This window comes from Marmota marmota, unplaced genomic scaffold (assembly GCF_001458135.2).
Source record: "Marmota marmota marmota unplaced genomic scaffold, marMar, whole genome shotgun sequence".
In the NCBI taxonomy this organism is placed as follows: Eukaryota; Metazoa; Chordata; class Mammalia; order Rodentia; family Sciuridae; genus Marmota; species Marmota marmota.
The window spans coordinates 4,158,439-4,180,118 of record NW_025999853.1 but is presented as its reverse complement, the minus strand read 5'-3'; the positions used below and the strand labels follow the sequence as shown (position 1 = coordinate 4,180,118).

The following is a 21,680-nucleotide window of genomic DNA, read 5'->3' as shown; positions in this document are numbered from 1 at the left end:
CTTCCTCCTCCCCGGTCCCTCTTGGGGGCGGCCTCCAAGACCCACCACTGGCTGCTCCTCGTGGGCTGTTTCTCTCCACGTCTGTTCCAGGAGGGGCGCCCCTGCAGCTCTTGCTGTGTGGAGCTCGACGCCCATCTTTCTCCGGTCCCCTCGACAGGAAGACAAGAGTGCTCGGCACAGCGAGGGCTGAGCCAGTGCAGATTTCAGGAGACAGAGATCAATTCTAAAACCACAGAACTGTCCATTTGGAAAGGAGCTTTGAGATTTTTTTTTCTTTTTTTTGCCTGGACCATTTTCATGATGAAAGAGGAAAGAGGTAAGTTTCACAGAGGGGGTGCGACTTGCTCAAGAGAACAGGAGGAGCCGATGGATTAGCGAACTCTAGAATCCAGAGGGGTGGACTCACCCAGCTCCTTTCCACTCCCCACAGAGCCTGCCGCTGCTTCCTGCTGGGGAGGAGAAGGCAAAGTCTCTGGTGTCTGGTGGGTCTACTCTGGGGAGCCCCACTAAGATGGAAAGCTGAACACACACAGTCTTTAGCTTACTAAGGAGCAGGCAGGGAGAAACCTAATGGCTGGGACTCCAGAGCATCTGTGGGCCTCCCTGGCTTCTGTTGCAATGGGACACGCTCACCCTACCAGCTGGCCCACGCCCCTCAGGTACACTGCAGCAAGAGATGCTGCCTGGGACACGATCATAGCTTGCAACTCTGGGTTCTGGGGTCAGACAGTCCTGGATTTGACCCCTGTGCTGGGTCAGTACACATGGGCAAGAGCTCTGAGCTTGGAGCTTCAGTTTCTACCAATGTTCATGGGACAGAATAGCTTACAAAATAGCTATAAATCATTCTTCTCTATTCACATCCTTTGGGAAGACTCTCCCACACTGACCCTGGCCTGGCCCCACCTCGCTTGCTTCAGTCTGAGGGACATTAGCAAACATTACATTAACAGAGGTTTTAAAATGTGCGGGTACAGCAGGGCTTGGTCCTTTGGAAACCTTGTGACTACCACTATGCGAACAAGCCCCTACCACCTTGCTAGATGACATCCAGGTATCCTCAGGGACCTGGCTAATTAGCCAGACAAACTGCAGAAGAGTTACCCAGGTTGACAGCAGATGCCTGTATGGGTCCAGCTAAGCACAGGCCAAGCTGCCCAGCCACAGAATCCTGAGTTCACTAGGGTGGTCATCTTAAGCTCCTAGGGCAGGATAGCTTGTTAAGCAGCAATGGGTAACTGATACAATATCTAAGTGGAGTTGACCCCTAAATGAGATGCAGCTAGACATATAGCAGGTGCTTAGCATAAGACAGCCATAATTTCCCTTGGGGTTCCATCTTTGCCTTTCAAACAGGCATTCACCCGACAAATATTTATCATCTCCAATGTGTCTGGATGCTAGACAGACAAGGTTCCTGGACGTCTGGGTCTTGTGTTCCAGGGAGGAGACAATAAGCAAACCAAACTCAGTTCAATCCAGATGGAACTGAGAGAGTAGAGAGACAACAGGACAGACAGTGGCTGTGTGGGCTGGCCTAGGAAGGCCCTCTCCAGGTGACATTTGAGATCTAGAGCTCTGTGTGTCTACTGATGTCTAACTCAAACTTCTACTAGGTAGGAATCCTAACCCCACGGTGATGGCATTAGGAGGTGGGACCTTTGGGAAGGCTAGGTTCCTAATGCCCTCATACAGAGGCCCCACAGAGCACCCTTCCCCTTACACCACTTGAGAATAGAGTTGGAGACTCAGCCATCCATCAGCCAGAACATGGGCTCTCCCCAGACTCTGAGTCTACCAGCACCTTATCCTTGGACTTGCCAGCCTCCAGAGCTGTGAGAAATGTGCTTCTGGAATTTTTTTTTTTTTTTAATAGTAGGCAGGATGGCCCAAGACACCTACATAAAGAGCAGGAGCCAGATTGTGAATGTCCGGGGTGAGCTGCCCAGAACAACCTGCAGCAAAAGTGAGTCCAGCTCAGTCAAGCAAGAAGCTGGGCCAGTGGGACGGACTGTGTGTAGGAGAGGAGCAGGCGTCTGGCTGGGCCTTGAAGGCCACGTGGGCAGTAGGCTCCCTGTTCTAAATGCAGTGGGGATCACCGGGGACTTCAGGGCTGGGACCAGATTTAAATGCTTCAAAGAGCACGCTGACCATCACAGGGAGAAGTACTTTTCACTCTCAGAAAAGGGCTGGGGCTTCCCAACACTGGTCTGATTAGTGGTTCATTTAAAAAGACCTCCCCACACACACTGGAGGTTCTGGTTCAGGAGGTCTGGGCCGAACCCAAGAACTTGTATTTCTGGTCTCTCTTTTTTGCAAAAAGCAGAGAGGACATCCATTAGTCAGACGATACCTTCAATGGTGGTTAGTTCTTCAACAACTTTGACAACGGGACACCAGAGAACGAGTGTCTCCCCCTGGCCAGGTGTCAGAGGACAGAAGCCCTCCCCACAGAGTGACTGACAGAGATGCCGGCACCACGGCGTGGCCAGAGACACTCATTCTCTCTGAGTGGAAATCTGCAGGGAGATGGCATGGGGGCGGCCTGTTGACTCCCCTAATTTATTGTGGCATTCACGTAGGGCTACTTCTGACTCAAAGGTTTACAAACACACCCGAAGTGTTTCCCAAATTAAAAATCAATCCAACAGGCACCAGTCAGCATGCTGTATCATAATTGGATGTGCAGCACAGAAGGCTGGGGAATTTCTCCCACTGCACCGCCGTGTGCTCTTAGAATTTCTGAGCATGTCCTGCTCAGTGTCTGTCAGAGGGACCTACAATTCCTTGGGTTCTCTGAGGTATTGCCTGGATGGCAGTACTTGTTACCGTGCATTGGGGGTAGCAGGCATCTGCTATGCTTGGCATGTGTGTGCTTTGGGAAGGGAGGCCCTGTGACCAGCGCTTGCTGCAGACAGACAGGGGACCAGGGATTTCTTTGAATGAATGCAAGAAAGGTCCTGCCAGGATCACCACTGGCCCAGGCTGGGGTGGGGGGTGCTTCCCTTTGCACTGGGAGGAGAGGCTTGGTTTCCTGATATTCGTCTACTGATAGTAAGTGTGTAAAAAGAATGAGTCTGGGTTGTTAACTGAACACATTTTCCTTCTGCTGATGTGTGAATCCCAAACAGCAAAGTGTATAGCCAACAATGAGGTAAAGACACAGGATGAAATGTCAACTACTTACTGGACATTTTACATCCTCTTATTTTAGAGCATCTAGATAACATTCCCTGAGCTCGACAGTATCACCGTCACTTTGCAGATAAAGTGACATTCAAAAAGGCAAGTACCTGGCGCAAACACACACAGTTAGGAAGGGGCACAGCTGGACTCTAAGTCCAGGTCTTTCTTGTTTACTTTCCCTCCCTGTCCTACCTGCCTCCACAGGAGGCTCACGTGCATGCCATCTCTACCTGATGCTAAATATGCACCAAGGGCTGTCAGACTCTCTCATTTAATCCTAACCAGGACCCCGGGGGGTGAGTATTTTCAACCCTGTCTTATAGGAGAAGACAGAGACCCAAAGATACTAAGTCAGGATCGTCAGCTGAGGACAGAAGGAGCAGGCGGAGTGTGAACCAGAGCTCCTCGTCCCAAGGTCTAGTGCCTTTCTACCCAGCACTGAGTTTGGTCACAAGTTCTGTTGTCACTGCGGAATGTACGCTGGGGCTAAGTGCTGGGTTTGCGTTCTCATTTGATCTTCACAAGGACCTTAGAGATGATGACAATGAAGATATTATTACCATTCCCAGATTACCGAGGAGGAAACTGAGGCTTAGATGAAGTGACTTTGTCCAAAGGTCAAACTCAAAAGGTGGCAGAGGCATGAAAGAACCCTCAGTGTCTGATGCTAAGGGATCACATGATTGATTGCATGAATTTCTTCATGGCAATGCCACTGTTTACTCAGATTAGAAAGCATGTCCAATTTCTTTGGTGGCCACAGGCCGTTAATCTTGACTTAGAATGTTTTGCTCTTAATCCAAATGCATTATGGGGAGGTGCGGGTGGGGCAGGGGAGAACCCCCAGTGCTGGGAGAGATGGGAACCTGGGCTTAGGCAGGGCTCACTGGATTGTGCAGGCTGAGGTATCTGAGCCTCAGGTACTGGGGACCTGGAGGCTATCGACCGTCATTGGACACTCACATGAGGAGGTCAGATCTTACATTCATTGTGAGAGACGTGGAGGAGGGGGAGGAGGCACACGGGGGAAGACAGGGCTGGTGTGGCCAGGTGACTTACTGAGGGGCGGAGGGTGGGGGAGCTTAGACAGCCGCACTGAAAGGTGGGTAGAAGGCAAAGGGACACGGGAAGTCGGGGTGTGACTCCAGGACACTGGTCTAGGTCAGGTGCCTGTGGGGCATCGTGGGTGCCTGACAGACTTGAGCCACGAGGCCTGGCTACCTGCTCTGGTTTCCCCACTGCCCACCTGGCTGAGCTCCTCCCCCTTCCTCCCTCCTCTTCCCTGAGCCCCAACCACACAGTGCTGCGTGTGCCTCCTTGGAGAACCTTCCTTCCTTCCTTTCATGTGCCGTACCTTCAGTCCACTCACCCCAGCTTGGCTCAGGTGACCCCTTCCCTCTGACACACGCCCCGGGTCTCCCTTTCTCCATCCCTGGAGGGCGGGGATCCTCCTGTAGGTTTCATGGCACTTGCCAGTGATTCAGGGATCTCTGTCACAGGACCGATTTATCTGCCACAGCCACAGCCGGCAGGACTCTAAGAGGGCCTCTGAGATTTCCACCTCCTGGTGTACACACCCTGTTGAATCCCTTCCCCTTGGGTATGGGCAGGACCTGGGAACATGAGGGACAGATTCTCAGCTGGCCATGCTGTCAGAGGGCCACGTGGCTAGGACCTGACAGAAGCTTCCAGATCTAAGAAGGACCTCAGTCAACAGCCAGCAAGGAAAGAGGAACCTCAGTCCTAGAACCGGACTCTAACAAAGTGTGAAGGAGCTTCCAAGTGGCTGACTCCTCCCAGATGACCTCACAGCCCCAGCCAACATCTTGACTTCAAGACCCTGAGCAGAGGACCCTGCGGAAGTGCCTCCAGGCTCCTGACCCACAGAAACTGTACGGTAATAAACGTGTGTTTTCTTGAGTTTCTACGTGGGTGGTAATTTCTTACACGACAATAAGAAACAAATACCCTGCCTGAGTCCTAAGTGGCAGGGTCTTCATACAGATATTCCCAGCCCCAGAGCCCTGGCACATGAGTACAAAGACACTTATATGGGCTGTGTGATCACATGGACTTGGAGATGAGAACATTGAGGACGGGGGAAGCACTGGCCCTGCTTAGAGCTGTGTGGGGCTGAGTGACCGACCGTGACGCTTCACGTCCACCCACCTCCTGGCATCCAAAGAGATGGCTTAAAAAATATGAGTTAGATCACATGATTGATTGCATGAATTTCTTCAATAACTTCTTACTGTACTTTGAATAAAATCCAAATATTTTACGAACACCCAGTGTTCCATATCTTATCCCATGACACCTTCCTCCCAATCTCCTGAAACTTCCCTTGATCTCTGCCAGGTTTTTGAATATGCAGAATCCCTTCCTTCCACGGGGGCTTTGCACTTGTTCGGCTGTCTGCCTGGATGGCTCTTCTCTCAGCAATGCATGTGCTGAGTCTCTCCAGGTCTCTATAGCAATGTCCTCTCCTCAGAGATGATGCCCCCTAACCATATTGCCTAAAGAAGGTCCCCCAACATGCCATTCGTGTTATCTGTCCCTGTTCCTGCAAAGCACTTATTAAAATTATAATTTTATTTAATTGTTATTGCTACTTATGCCTCTTGCCTTGGCTGTAATCCACAAGATTAAAGCAAACAACGCCAAGGACTCCACCTCCACAAAGATTCTTAAGTAATGGGTCTGCCATGGCCCCTGGATGTGAATTTGCTATAAAAGCTCCCACGTGGTTCAGTTTGTCCAAGGCCAAGATTGAGAAATGTCGCATCAGACTGCACATTATATAAGGGCCAGGCTCAGTACTGTTGGCAACGCTGGACGAAGGTTTGTTGCATCCATTCACATACATGGAAAAGGAATAGCAAATACCTCCCTGGGGCTCCAGTCTGCACATCCCCTCCCCAACTTTTTTCATTTTTTAAAATTTTAATTTGTTATATATGACAGCAGAATGCATTTCAATTCATAGTACACATATAGAGCACAATTTTTACGTCTCTGGTTGTATACAAAGTAGAGTCACACCATTCCTGTCTTCATGCATGTACTTAGGGTAATGATGTCCATCTCATTCCACCGTCTTTCCAACCCCCATGCCCCTCCCCTCCCCCCTTCCCTTTTTCCCTCTGCCCTATCTAGAGTTGATCTAATCCTCCCATGCCCACCCCTCCCCCCATTATGAATCAGCAGCCTTAAATCAGAGTAAACATTTGGCATTTGATTTTTTGGGATTGGCAAACTTCACTCAGCATTATCTTCTCCAACTCCATCCATTTACCTGCAAATGCCATGATTTAATTCTCTTTTAATGCTGAATAATATTCCATTGTGTATACACCACATTTTTTTTATCCATTCATCTACTTAAAGGCATCTAGGTTGGTTCCACAGTTTAGCTATTGTGAATTGTGCTGCTATAAACATTGATGTGACTGTGTCCCTGAGGTATGCTGATTTTAAGTCCTTTGGGTATAGACCAAGGAGTGGGATAGCTGGGTCAAATGGTGGTTCCATTCCCAGCTTTCCAAGGAAGGGTTCTCCATACTGCTTCCCATATTGGCTACACCAATTTGCAGTCCCACCAGCAATGAATTTGAGTAGGGCTTTACTTCGAAAGAATCAGCCCTCCCTATGATGCACAGCCAACAGCAGCAGTGGGGGAGGGGCTGAGACACCAGCCTGGCCCTATCTTATCCTAAGCTTGTGAGGCCATCTCCGGCTTGGCCATACCTGTCCATGGAGAGCTGGGCAACCAGGGTGACGTCGGTGCCGTCTGCAGCTGGCTCGTACTCGTAGTGCAGGAAGTACAGGTGGGTGCGGTGCACGGTGAAGCGCTCTCGCCGGAACTCATAGCACAGGTCGTCCTCATCGAGCTCCGACAGCTGCTTCTGGAGCTGCAAGGCAGGAGGGCACAGGGCTTGGGGACGAGAATAAATGCTCCAAGGGGCCCGCGTGCTGCCAGCACGCTCTGCCCTCTCAGAGTTTATCACATATTGGGGCCTTGTTGGTGGTTTGGCAGATGCAGGAAGAATCTCCATCTTCTTTTCCCCAGAGATTGAATCTAATTTCAAAAAGGTGATCACGAGGACAAAAGCCTCACCATCTGAGGGCTGAGCCCCACTTAGCTAGGAGCAATGGTCATGCTCACTGACAAAGGTATAACCTGCCACTATTCCCTGTAAACTAGGTGACCCAGAAGAACAACCAAAAACGATAACAGGGAGAAAGTTCAAAGAGGAGAAAAATCCACACAGGAGGGACCTCCATGTGACCTGATGCTTTTCTTCCCCTAGGGCTACAGATTTCAATCTTTGGGCCAAATATTGTAAAACAAACCAAACAAATATATAAACAAAACTCTTATTTTTGTTTAATTTTACCTATGTTTAATCAACATCAAAACAACCACTTTTTTTTTCTCTTCTCTCTTTTTTCCCTAACTCTTAAGAAATTCTCACTTCATTAATCTGTTTGCAGAAGTCTTCAGCTCTACTTCCTCCTACCTGGACTGGTGGAGACAGCAGGCTGGCCCCGCTACCCAGGAGCCTGGATGCTCATGAGATATGCAAACACTGATATGCAGATGCGGCTGCCCAGGCCATACCCTCTCGCTACACCCCACAGCAACCAATAACCACAGGATGAGGGCACCTGGGTTACAGATGAACAACTGGAATTAAAACAAAAACAAAAACAAAAACACAACAAAACTGGGTTCAAAGCTCATCCTCAATGATAGAAACGGGATCTGCAGATGTGGAGTGTGGAGAGAAGGCCTGGGAAGAGCAAGGGAGCTTTAAGGGTGATGGAAATGACCCACATCCCAACTGGCATGATGGTAACCTGGTTGCACACATTTGGGGACGCTTGCCTAGTGGCAGACTAAGAACAGTGGGGCCTGTTGCATGCAGTTTGTATTTCAGTATAATTGACTTCTATAAAACAATAATTTGCCAACGTTCACACAATTGGTTCCTATGTTTCTTCTATTACACCCGCCTTCTCCATCACTTGATACATACAGTTGAATATAGACTAAAGTTTATATGTCTAGAGTTACCAATCTGGCTGAAAGGAGTAGAAGGAATAATGTTTTTCCAAGGAGATGCTTTTATTTTTTTAAATTTCAAACCCACCATACATTAACTTGCTTCTGTATGGCTTTCTATCAGTTAAGGCCACAGCCTTGTTAAATCATGCTATGACGTCATTTCTTAAGAGTCGTGCTGGGGTGGATGATTCTATTAATTGCTCTAATTCTTCATTCCTTTCCCCACGGTATCCTACCCTTTGCAGTGGGGCTTATGACAGAGACTGGGTCTATCTCCCCATCCATTGAATGTGAACTGGACCTGTGATGGGCTTTTGCTAAAAGAATGCAAGGGATCAATGTCATTCCCATTCTGAGGTGAGCCTTCAAGAGAAAATGCATGTAATTCTTGCACTTCTACCACAGTCAAGAGAAAAGGTCTAGACTAGCCTGCCCCAAGAGGACCGACAGCTGGGGCAGGGTACATTCTCCTCAATTGCCCCAGTCATGTGATGGGTCCTGTCAAGATCAACAATTCTGCTCCAACAAACATTTCTTGGGTCACTGAGGTTTTATGGGGTTTGAGGAACAGAAAACTAATAATGTAAATTAGCATTGTGTGGGGGGCCCTTTTACATTGCAGGGTCTGCACCACCTATCTAAGGATAGTTGCTCTCCTGAGTCTTTCAAGGGTAAATGCTCATAGCCTCTACAGATGGCTCTGTAAACCCAAATGTAGTCCCATATTTCCAGATGCTCCTTGGGGAATCTGTTGAGATCTAGTGTCTATGGGATGTTATAGGCTACCTTTAAAATTTTTACCAATGAAAAGACTGCAATCAGGGATATCATCCAACTTTTCAAGTCAACTTGATGGCCTTGCCATTTGAAGATTCCCCTATGCCAACTTTTTTTTTTTTTCTTTTTTGGTTCGAGGGATTGAACCCAGGGGCATTGAACAACTGAGCCCTTTTTAAACTACTTTATTTAGAGACAGGGTCTCACTGAGTGGATGGGGACCTCACTAAGTTGCTGGGACTGGCTTTCCTAATCTTCCTGTCTCAGCCTCCTGAGCCACTGGGATTACAGGCGTGTGACACCATGCCCAGCTACAAGACCAGGAGCTGGAAGTCTCAGTGCAGCTAAGATCCTATGAGCCAGCTGACCCCTTATCAAAGTCCTACATATTAATGTAGGACTAAATCCCGATTTCCTTGGGGACACTCACATACAGCTTTCTCTGCCTGTCACCCCCACATATTCAGTACTCCCATCAAGGATCTTCCCTGTGATTCCAAACCTGTTTCCCTCCACATCTCTGACTTTCTTCCATGTCATGTTCTTTCCCCGCTGCTGGCCCTCCTTCACCCCACCCTACTCTTCTACACCTAGGGACCTTCTATTTACCTTTCAAAATTTAGCACAGACAATGTAATATACCGTCTCTCTGAGACTTTTGCTGGCTGTGCCCGGTTCCATGATCCTTCTTTTCTGTGCTCCAAGAACAACTGCACCATGGCTCCATGAAAGCATTTGTCAACTTGAACTGCAATTATTTGAGGGCAACTACCTTGGTGACACAGTGACACTTCACTCTTGGAAGTGCTCCATACCCATGTGTTGCATGCATGAAAAGTATCTGCAGACAAGAAGACTGGGATCATGGGGAAGACCCATCCCTCCAGTTTCCTCCCATGTCCTCTAATTATGTGCACAGAAGGTGACAAATAAGTCCATTCCTAAATCCACTCTTTGCCTGCTATTTGCAGTTCAAGGCTCTGTGATGGCTGAAAAGATTTTGGAGAGCAGACAAACAGGCAGCAAGCTCTGCTAGGGGAATCTGAGAGTGTGTACCTACTCATTCCCTTTGGTGCCCACCAGTGACACACCAAAGATGCCTTGATGGTGGGGAAGGCCGTTTCAGATTCCCAAGGTCACTCGGGGAGGTCAAAGCTGGTCTTCGCCCCTCCACCACCTGGCTCCTTTCCAGGAAAGATGCTCCCCAGGCCTCGGATGGAGATGCCTCTCCTGCCTGACCACTGCAGGCAGGTGGGTGGGTTATTAACCTTACCCAGCTTTGATTTCCTTAACTGTAAAAGGGGGATGGCGATGGTACCAGGGGATGGTGAGAGATGCTGTGTGCAAAAAGCCCAGTGTTTGGGTAAAAGGAGTGACTCATCAGACATCACCTGCTATCACAGTTATTAGGACACTAGTAGGAGGGGAGACACCTGGGCCTGAGGACACCTGAAGTAGACTGTATGTCAAGGGCCTGGGGGATGCAGGGCTGGCTGAGTCGGGTGACACTCTGATTCATGAAGAGCAGGCAGTGTAGCCAAGCCTGTCTCCTTGAGGAACTCAACTGTGACTAGAAACCATTATGTCACCTCCCAGGAGGAAACTTAACCCACTGATGTCCTCTCCCTCACCCGAGCTGCGAAAGAGAAAAGACCACCATTCCCATTCAGAAAACAGACATCTGCGAAACTCTTTTTGCAAGAGAGGGGCTCATTGTCTTCTTCCCTTGGTTTTGTTTTGTATTTTGAATGTGTTCACAAAGGTATACACATGGCTTCCAGATCTATGAACAGAAGAGAGGGAAAGTGTGGGGCCATGTGCCTGGAAGGGCAGGCAGGCAGGTGTCTGTGGAGACAGGGGCTCTCCCTGACCTGGGGATTATCCTCACTGTGGGAAAGAACACTAATGACCAGGGGATGAAAAATGCATGTGTCTACGGGGCTTTACACACACACACACACACACACACACGCGCGCGCGCGCACACACACACACACACATGTGCACACATTCCTTCCATCAGGGGAAAAGACACCCCAAGGTCAGTGGGTTGCAGAGCCATTTTCTAGAGAGCAGTTATGCAGTGGTGGGCTCAGGTAAGGGCTGAACCTGACTCATCTCTGAATCCCCTGAGCCTGGAACCTCTGGAGCACCAGGTGAGGTCAGCAAGCCTCTGTGGGTGTGCTCAGCCCCTCCCTGCATGGTAAGACAGGGAGCAGTGGTCAAGGAAAGAGCTTCCAGAACTGCCATAGCCAGCTTGCCATGGCAGGAAGTGTCACCAGCGTCCTGCGGGATAAGTGGCCTCTGTCTGTGAACTCTGCAGCACCACTAATGTGATTCACTAGAATCTACCTCCCAAGCTCACCTGGTGCTTAACAGGTGGGGTCTAGGAACCACGCCAGGTACTGTGAGAAGCTGCCAGACACACCTGTCTGCAAGACTGTAGGTCCAGCAGATGTCATCCTGGGCTTTGGTATATTATTTATCACTACTGTGACTGTCACCTATATTCAGCTGTTATGGACAGAACACCTACTATGTGCTAGGTACAGTGCCAAAATCCTCTGCTGCATTGCTTCATTAGTTTAACCCTTCAGCACACATTTCTTACACAAAAGAGAAAACGGAGACTCAGTCTTTGGATTTCAAACCATGGACATTTCACAGCACAATTACTTCTTCCCTGGACAGACGTGAAGGTCAGAGAGGCTGAAGGTACAGTGTTCTGTAAAGAAGGCAGGCCATAAAAATGTGTATGCATTACGGTCCCCAAACAGACAAATGCAAACTAGCAAAAAATGCTAGAAAATAGATCAAAGGGAACATTATAAGGTTAACAAAGATTTTTCTCTGAGTGATGGGTTCAAAGATAAATTTTATTGCTCCTTTATACTTTTCTGTAGTTAACTGATTCCCTGCAATTTGCTCAAATGAGTTAATGCATGTGAAAGTGCTTTGTAAACTGTAAAGTGCTATGCAAACCTGAGCAATGTGCTCTATGATTACATTATGTGCCTTTTCAGATTCTAATACAGGCTTTTTTATTGCTGATGTTATCTCAAGAGGAAGACTCTAGTAGCTTAAAATCAGCCTCTCTTTCACCCAGGGATGGGGTAGTGTCTCTGGAGAGACAGAGTGGCAGGGACAGCTTTCCTTCAGAGGGTTTGAATGCTACCCTACTCTGCTCTTCAGCCACAGGAGGAACTCGGGGCTCCTGGCAAGCAAGTCACAGAAACTAAAGACAGATTTCTCCTGAGATCAAATGCATTTACTAAATTGCTTCTCTGGGCAGCCAGCTGAGGCACAGGGAGATTTAGACTCAAGGGAAATTGGCCCTTTAAGCGGTTTGCATTTATTTTCTTCCATCCCTAAGGACAGTGGCCTAGATTGACCTTTGAGCTGCTGGAAATGATGGATAGACATGCCAGAGGGTGTAGAGGGGTGGAAGTCTGTCCCAGTTCCTGGCCTAACGAACTTCTGTTCACAGCTGGGCAAAGCAAAAGACTTAGATTATGGGCATAAAACTGGAAACTGAGACCCGATCTCACTGACACTCATTTTCTCTGAGACCTTGAGAAAGTGCAAACAAAGAGTTTGGGATTCAAAAATAACTCTGAAAGACCAGGGAATGTGCACCCAGCCTGGCAGGGACTCTCATTTCATCCAACCAGCTCCCCAGGTTAGGGTCCCTATCAGTCGTGACAGGAAGACACCCATCCTCTGACAGGCTGGGCCACTTGTTCCGGGTTTCATGATGAGTGAGCAGAGCAGCTGAGATTCAAACCTGGGTGAATCTGTTCCGAGTTCTTGCAGTCACCAAACCACTACAAGGACTCCTCAAGCAGGGCTGAAGAGGACTCAGTACCTGCGTTCCTCAAGGTAGGTAGCAGAGGCATGCTGCTCACCAATATCCGCCTTCTCTCTTCCTGGGCACCCAGCTGGGCTGCATTTCCAAGTTCCTTACAGTCTAGGGTAACCCTGTGGCTGATGTCCATGGAACTTGGGCTGGCCTGGGTTAGCACGGGCACCACTTCTGAGCCTCACTGAGGTACAGTGCTCACTTTTTTTTCTGGGCTGACAGCCAGAGAAAGAGAATCCAGAAGAAGTATCTAGGACTTCATGGAGGGCAGACCCACAAGGTGGAAGGAGTCTGAGTCTGAGCCTGGAGAAGAGTCCCCTGTTGAACAGGAGCACCCATTTGGACTTGCTGTGAGCACGACTTCTAGCAAGCTAAGTCCTCTGACAGCTGCTTGTGGACTTTGACAGGCACTGCACTCTCATCGGGAAGCAATGGCCTCAGAGTACAAGGGACCAAATGAAGTCTAGGAGGTCACTTGTTTGGTTTCTTCTCGAGACTTCTTTTCCCTCTGGGTCTTAGAGAAATCGATAGAAACACTGGGGAATCAATTAACACTCAAGAGAGTTCCTCTACCTTCAATGATACTTTCACCTTTTGGTGGCCTTCATCTCCACTATTTGATTTGTCCCTCCCCACACCTGTTTGAGACAGGCAGGGCTGGCCTCACTCTCCATGGCAGAAAGATGAGGAAACAGGGCACAGGAATCCCCTCCTCGGTTCCTGAAACCTGACCAGGCATTCCCTGTGGTCTCCACAAAGCAGTTCAGTTTTATTGAATCACACCGATGGGGAGGGAGGGAAGGACCATGGTCATCTGCTTTGTGTGTTAATCAACAAGTTCCAGGAACCCAAAGGATTTTTTTTTTTAATCAAGAAAACACCATGAACCCCCTTCATTCTTTCATGGGACGGGGAGGCTGCACCCAGGGCTCTTCAGTGAAGGCTCAGACAGGGTCGGCCAAGGCATGGTGTCCTCTGTCCCAGGTATTCATATATCACACACAATTAATCAGCTCTGGCTTCACGCTATGCCTCTGCTAGGAATGGGAAACGAGCCCCGTATCTGTACCTCCATTGATCCTGTGGTTTAGAAGGAGAGGCAGAGGGGTCAGTAATGGTGACAGTGTCATCTTAACATGAACACAGCTTGGTTTGGGGAGGGGCCATGTGCTATGTGCCACGTTGTCCTAAGCTCCTGTCTTTCCTGATTTAGTCCTCTTAAGTCAACCAGGCGGGAATCACTGCCACTTGCATTTGCAGATGAGCACAGGGAGTTTACGTGGATGGCCTCCAGTCCCCCAGCTGGCACTCCTGAGATGTTGTGTGTGGCAATCTTATGCCGAGATGCCTCTGACCTAAGGCATAAATAAAAGGGGAAGGGGGTCTCACTCAGGGGAGGGGGAGTCTGACAAAAGGAAAAAGGGAGAGTGAGCAACTCTGTTGAGCACCTGGCCAGTGTGCAGAGATGGCCACAAGGGACGGGCAAGAGGGCCAGGGGCAGGCTGGAGCTGGACAGGAGCCAGGCAGTGGGCCACCGGGGAAAGCCTGTGGTTTCAGTTTCTGCCCGGGGAGGTTCTTGGCCCTGGGGCTCCTCTTCCCTTCCCTCCCTGGGCTCGGAGGCCACACTATCATCCTTCAGGCTCTGGAGCTTCTGAGGGTCACTGGCGAGCAGCCCTGGGCAGCCTGTCGCAGGGCTCTGGGCACTGTCCAGCCTGGGCCCTGCTGCCCACCGTTGATTGAGGAGCCAGTGACATACGGCTGCACGTGAGAGCAGGAATGCATTCCGGTTTTCCTCCAGGGCTCCTCGGGGACACAGCTGTTTCCACACAGCCATCTGTTCCTGGCGGTGCGGCGCTGGATGACGACATGGAGTGTTTATAGAATCTGTTCTTATGTGTCTTATTTTTAACTTCTAATTGAGCCTTGGTGATACTGTTGTCTTTCCCCTTAGTGGGCTCAGGATGGGGGACACGGTGCATAGGGGGCCAGCCCGCCACCTTCTCAGCAGGACCTCAGAGTGGTGGTCAGGGAGGTCCCCCAAACTTTCCTCCAACTCCCCTGACAATGACCACCTAGGTCTCGGAGCACACTGGCCACCCTGATCCCTTCAGCTCTCTTAAAACAGCCTGGGAGGGCTTACTTACTGACTATTTTACAGGTGAGAAAATTGAGACTTACAAAATGCTAGAATATGCCCCAAATTAGAGATCTCGCACAGGGCTGGATTTCCTGATTCCAAACATGGGGATCATCCTGGCATACCACAAAGGCTTCAAGACAATACCTTGTTACAGTTTATTCATTCAACAAATTTTTATTTTTTTGATCAGGAACCAGGTGCCAGGAGATCTTCAATAGGCACAAAGATAAACTGATGGATAATCAACAAAATTAATGTCATGAATATTTTGATTGGTGGTAAGGGCTATAAAGAAAACAGAAGGAAGGAGCCCTGAGGGATAGGGCATGCTGTAGGGGTGGTTACTGCGATAATATGGACACAATAACAAATACCTGCAGGATTACCTAAAGAGGAAGAAAAACTAAGTAAAACAATTGGGCGAACCAGGAATCACCAGCCATTATTATTACTCGACTTCCAAATATGCAGCTACCTGTACCTGTGAAGCACAGTCCTGGTCTTGTGGCTTTAGATTAGGCAGAACTGGTCTCATATGCTGGCCCCATCCTTTAGGGGTTGTGTGACTTTGAGCAAGCAACTCATCTCCTCCTGGGGCTCTGTGCAGTGTGACCCACAAAGCCTCCCTCCCACTGTGGTGAAGATGCTGATTGTATGTCCCTTCCTCTTCCTCTGCAGGAAATCTCCCATTCCCAAAGGCTAGAAGACAGCAGGAAAAGGTCTTGGAACAGCCCAGAGCTGTCGTAGCACCAGGGAGACTCGAGTGACTAATACCCAGCACGGGGATGCCCATCGGGCTTCTGTACTGAGACAAGGTGAGGCGATGAGCACGGATGACCTGGAGTGTGGCTTTTGGCGTGCTTCAGCCTGGGCCAGGGCCACAGAGTGCAGTCCTCAACTAGTGATGTCTGCTGTGGCTGAGGAGTAGAACGCTGTTATCTGCAGATGCCAACTTGACTACAATTCTATGCAAATTCCGAATGTTCCAAACTAGTACCCAGTCTTTTGGTTTCTGCACTTGTTGGATGTCAGATATGTTTCATAATTTAATTTTTAACATATAACGGATCATTCCTTTACCATTAGTCTTTCTGAATTAAAACCCTCTGTAGGTTTGATCCTTTTTGTGGATGCCATGGGGAGAATGAACAAGGAAGTGAGCCCGCAGAGGGCTGTTCCTGGAGACGATAAACTGAAAGTGACGGCTGTCAGAAAGGAATCTGCAGAACAAGCAGCAAGTGGTCCCTGGCCATTTCCTGCCAGCATAAATGGCAGCCTCCCTCCTCTGGCCAACCGTTGGCTCCTCTGGCTTTACCCACTGTAACCCTGGTCATCAAAAATGACCACCTAAGCTTCATGTCATTACTCAAGGAAGGGCCCAGACTTGAACACGACTCCCACCCAGATGTGTTAAAACCTGTCCATCTTAATGGGTGTGCGCTTAGCAAGGTCAGCTTCCCTCATCTTGAAACTTCCTTGGGTGGTGCAAGGGCTCCTTGGTGATACAGCATCACCCTGCAAATAGAGGCTTAGGGGATCTGTGTGTCCAGAATCACAAGCCTACAGAACTCTGTCCACCAGTGCCAGGATGGGCCATCAGGGACAAGAGTGGGTGTCCCTATTTGTTACTGCTCCAGAAGACAGGCCTCAGGTTAATGAGTCTCTTAGACTCAGGGGAAGACTTCAAGTCAACACCAGGTAGGGTGGTTTAGTGTCCGGTCTCGTGAGCTGCAGGTAGAGTTTGCTCGGGAGGAGGGTGCTCCCCGTGTGCAGGAGGATTCCAGCAGAGCCCAGGTACGAGCTGGGTAGGATGCTATGGATGGAATATTGAATGGGGAAGGGATGCAGAAGATCCACGGCTACCCAGCTGTGCTCTGTGGAGTCCCAGGGTTTCTTGGATTGCTTGAAGGATGGGACTGCTGAGGGTCAGGGAGAGAAATGCCAAGGCATAGAATCCCACCTCCCTCCCCTCTTCAGTCAACTCACAGTCACGGATGCACCCCGAGTGCCTACCACCTTACATAAACCAACTCACCGGTTCCAGGGAGAGACACCCAGACCAGTGATGGACAGGAGTGGTGGTGTCCCACCAGCCACTCCTGGTCATTCTCCACCACTGGTGGAGGCAGTGTGCTTCCAAGCCACACTGTCTTGTTCTAGAAGACACTGCCCAATCAGAGGCTCCGTGATGGGCTCTGCTCCTCACATCTCAGCTTCTCACTGAGGAGGTGGTCCCCGGACTACGTCCTCCTTAGTGGATGATTTCACAGAGATAACCCATGAGACACCATGACAAAGACATCACTGTGCCCATTTGTCAGGTGGTAAACCTGAGGCTCAGAGCATATGTGTGAGTTCTCTGAGGTCATCTGTCTATGGCACAGGGGAGCACATCACCAGAACACTCACGCCTGACCCAGGTCCCCATCACCTCCCCACCGAAGGAACAACAATGATCTCGTGACGCCCTTCACGGTCCTCACATCATCTTCATTGGGATCTGAGCCCCTTGAGTGTCCTTAAATGTGCCACGCTTACGTTCACCTCTGGTCTCCGCTGCACATGCTGCCCCTCCTCCCACAGCCCACCCTCCAGAGGCCTCACGCCACACGCTCATCCTCCAAATCTGGCCTCCTCCAGGAAGAGGAGGAGGTGCACCCTGGTGCACCTCTCTCTCCTGTCAGTGAAATGCCTTCTCACGCACTCTCAGAGCACAGCCACCATGCTGGCCCTTGTCCCCTCGCGTGGCCACCCCTTGCCTGTGTGTACTGCTCAGCTGGACTTCAGTCTGCAAGGCTTCCTGCCCGAGGCTGGGGCCGGTTTGAATGAGCATCTGCGGAGCAGATGAATGAATCCAGAGACCTGGACACTCTGCCATGGGGTCCTGCTTCCATCTGGAACCCGAAGTCGGGTGAAGAGCTCCCTGCCTTTGTCTCTTCCAGCCTCACCACCATCTGCGCTCTAATGCCCTCTTCCCAGAGTCGGGCGCATCCGGCTTTGAGCCCCATCCAAGATCGACCTCCTTCCCTCTGTGTTTGCAGACAGCGATCAACATGCTGTGGAGCACCAGGTGGTGGAGCCCCGACCGGCCTGGGGCTCCAGGAGCGCAGTGTCTGCAGACCTCTCCTTGCCCAGAGCCGATTTAGCCAGTGGAGACATCTGCCTGCACCTGGGCGCAGGGGCCCGCTGTCTTTGATTTATGAGCACCTGCTCCCCGGGCTTAGAACCCATCTGCTGCCTCCGCTCGCCTCTGCCACCCAAGGGCAGACCCCGCTGTCATCTCAATTCCTGGGCTGGGGCTAAGGCCTCAGTCTTGTTCCTTTCATTCTGTTCTCTGCACTGATGTTTCCCCAGTGTAGAGAAACCTGGTCACCGGCCTCACCACCGACAGGACAGCCACACTGAGCCCCCCTGCTCCCTGACAGGCCTGTGCTCCTGGACACAGCTGAAGTGTTCTTTCTCTGGTTCTTTACTCCTTTATCTGCTCTTTCCTTCACCCAGTATTTCTTTTTAAAATTTTCTCACTATGTTCATTCAATAAATATTTATTATACACTTAGTTCTACCCTAGGGGAGGGGACCTGAAAGGAGAACAGTACAGTTCCCCATCTAGGAGGCTGGTATATTGGTTTTATTTAGAGGGAAAAAATGCAGGAAACAAATACATGAACCAGAACACTACCGAGAGAAGTGTGTGCTCTGATGGAAAGAAAATAAGGTAGGTGACACAAAGTGACTGACAGGGTGACTTCAGGAGGGTCAGAGGAAGTTTCTGCAGATGTACACTGGGATACGTGAGCAACCAGGGGCAGTGGGACTGGCAGTACGTGGCCCAGCCTGAGCCTGGCTGCAGACAGCTGGCCGTCACTCATGTGTGGCAGTCAAGGGGGACAGGCTAGGATGACATCCATGGTGAGCGCTTAGGGAAGGCTGCCCTGCTGTCCAAGGCCCTCCTCAGGCCTGGACAGACTCTCCTCTCCACCCCTGTGTGTAAGGTGTTAAATGGCACCTTACACACAGGGGCGGGTCCGTTTCCAAGGTCAAGCCCAGTGCCCTGCATGGTGCCAGGAGGGTGACCGGCATCCACGCAGGCTTATGGCCAAATAAAGGCAGTCACAGATTCCAGGAAAAACCAGGGATGCCTTCACCCTGGTGATCCACCCAGGGGAAGGAGACGGCAGGAAAAGCTGGTGAGTCACTTGCAGAGGGGGCTTCTGCTTCCGAGGACGCAGCAGCTCGCTCCAGGAAGCCACCGACATGGGTGATGGACGAGGGCTTCCTTCTGCAAGGCTTTTACCATGGAGGGGGGAAACGGTAAGAGATGTGTTTTCATTCAGCGTTCAGAGAAAAGTGTCAAGAGGACACTCAAATATTGATGACGATGACCGAGACCAATGTGAGCAGAGAAATGGCAGAAAACCCAAGGAACCCAGCGTGGGTCACAGCTCCGAGTGCTTCTCTGAACCTCTAAGTGCTTAAGCACTTAATGGCTTTCCCTCCGCCATCAGGAGGAGGCTTCTAGGGTGAAGGGAAGAAGGGCCGGGGCTGGCTGTGACCTCACTGTGACTTGGAGGCCAAGGGCAAGGGCAGCACTGTGACCAGTGCTGATAAAAAGCCAGGTGAGACAGGCCTCTACACCTTCTAGTCACCCTCCCCCACCACTGGAAGCTAAAAGAACTCTCAGAGCATCCAAAATAACCATAGAAACAATGACAATCATGGTGAAAAATCAGAATTCTCCTTCTTTACTCTAGTTTACAAATCCTTCCAGCATGGTCCTGCCGCCTGATCCTCTTCTTCCCCACGAGTCCCCGGCACACTGGCCATCCTTCTGCTCCTCAGGCCTGCCCTGCCTCAGGGCCTTTGCATCACTACTTCTTCCACCTGCAGAGCACTTCCTTTGCTCCGCCATGGCTAGCTCTTTCTTGTCATTCAGATTTCAGATGAAACATCACCTCCTCATAGAAACCTTCCCTGGACCCCCAACCAACACAGCTGCCCCCAGCTCCTCACTAGCCTATAGCTAGGTAGCACCCACCACTAGCCGTCAATTTTTCCTGATGGTTTGTTATTAATCTTCTCTTCCACTAGTATTTGAGTAACACGGGAGCAGGGACCACTGTCCCTCTGCTCTCCACCTGTGGACTCTCAGTGCTTAGATCAACCATGACTGTGGACTGAGTAAACCAATCACTTCTGGGTCTGATGCTAAGATCAAGAAGAGCCGGAAGCAGGTATTTACTGAGCATCTAACATGGCAGATACTGAGCTAGCTGTTTACAAGCAGTTTCTTGATGTTTTTTTGCACTGGGAATTGAACTCAGGGGCCCTCAACCACTGAGCCACATCCCCAGCCCTTTTTGTATTTTATTTAGTGACAGGGTCTCACTGAGTTGCTTAGCGCCTCACTAAGCTGCAGGCTGACTTCGAAGTGCTGATCCTTCTGCCTCAGCCTCCCAAGCTGCTGGGATTTCTGACAGTTGGAGAAACTGAGGCACAGAGAGGTCACACAGGTACTAATTGGAAGGGGCCAGAAATAAATCAAGGTCTGCTAAATGCTGCTTCCCCATATCCTTAGAGCTGAGGGTCAGCCTCAACTTTGCTCCTAATTTGCTGTGTGCCTGTGGACAATCTGCTCAGCCTCTCTGTATCACTATTGCTTCAAATGTAAAACACGGTTTCTACGAGCACCCAATGAGATAGAGCATACGATAAAATTATAAACAGCAAAGAGACAGGAGAAGGAGACAGATGTCAGCTGTGCCTCTGACTACTCACCTAACTCTGTCCTTACCTGATGAAGTCACACCTGTGGAAATCTCCTTCTGTGCCCACCCCCCATGCACTGCCCCGACCTGGATTCTGGATCTCCCAGGTGGATGCCACATCCACAAAGACAAAGGGGGCTTCCTGGCCACGAGAGACAATTCACCTGCCGTTTCACAGGTGGTCTTCTGACCCACCCATCTGGGATGACTGTCCCCTCTGGGACCCGCAAGGAACAGCATGAAAGGGATCCACTGACGTGTCCTTGCACCCGAGAGTGGACTCCCAGGGCAGGGGAGGCGTCAGGTCCAAGGCAGACCTGGAGCCCGGCACCTGTACCTGGAGGAGCAGGGCCGCCCCCGTCCCTGCGCAGGTGCAGGCACAGCCACTTACGTTCTTGCTGTTGACGTCGGCCTCGCTGGGGCAGCCGAACAGCTCCCGCCGCAGCAGGTTGCCGTCGTACTCCAGGAAGGTCAGGTAGAGGTTTCGGAAGAACTCCACGTGCTTGTTCTTCACCCGCAGCTTCTTGGGGGAGTTCCAGTGGATGACCTGGCAGGCGACAAGGGGGCAGTCAGGAGGCGAGGGACCTTGAACCTGCCGGGGGCCCGGAGCTGGCCCTGGCAGGACTCCCGGGACTGCCATTCATCCATTCATCCAGCATCGACAGATCAGTGGCTCAGGGCAGGGCGCCTGGCTCAAATCCTGGACCGTCCAGGTGTCACTTGCATAGATGACTGAATTGCCCCGTATCTCGGTTTCCTCATCTGTGAAACGGGAATCCTCCTGGGTCCAGCCTGGACCAGTTCTTACATTACCCTCTCTGGGCTCCATGCCTGCTTTGTGCTGCAGAGGTCGGGGCTCTGCAAACCCTAAATCTGTGTGGC

At 50.4% G+C, this 21,680-nt stretch overlaps 1 protein-coding gene across 10 annotated transcripts in view; it reads right to left on the bottom strand.

Moving 5' to 3' along the window:
• Positions 1-21,680, bottom strand: part of Large1 (LARGE xylosyl- and glucuronyltransferase 1) — a 487,150-nt gene that overhangs the window by 27,945 nt on the left and 437,525 nt on the right. For 8 of the 10 annotated variants that reach the window (XM_048802422.1, XM_048802409.1, XM_048802417.1 and 5 more), the window contains 2 exons: positions 21,190-21,345; positions 6,934-7,097 (listed from right to left, as the gene is read on the bottom strand). In XM_048802422.1, coding sequence (XP_048658379.1) covers positions 6,934-7,097; positions 21,190-21,345 — 320 coding nt within the window. The remainder of the gene's footprint in view (positions 1-6,933; positions 7,098-21,189; positions 21,346-21,680) is intronic. The other 2 variants (XM_048802402.1, XM_048802412.1) reach the window with 1 other exon arrangement.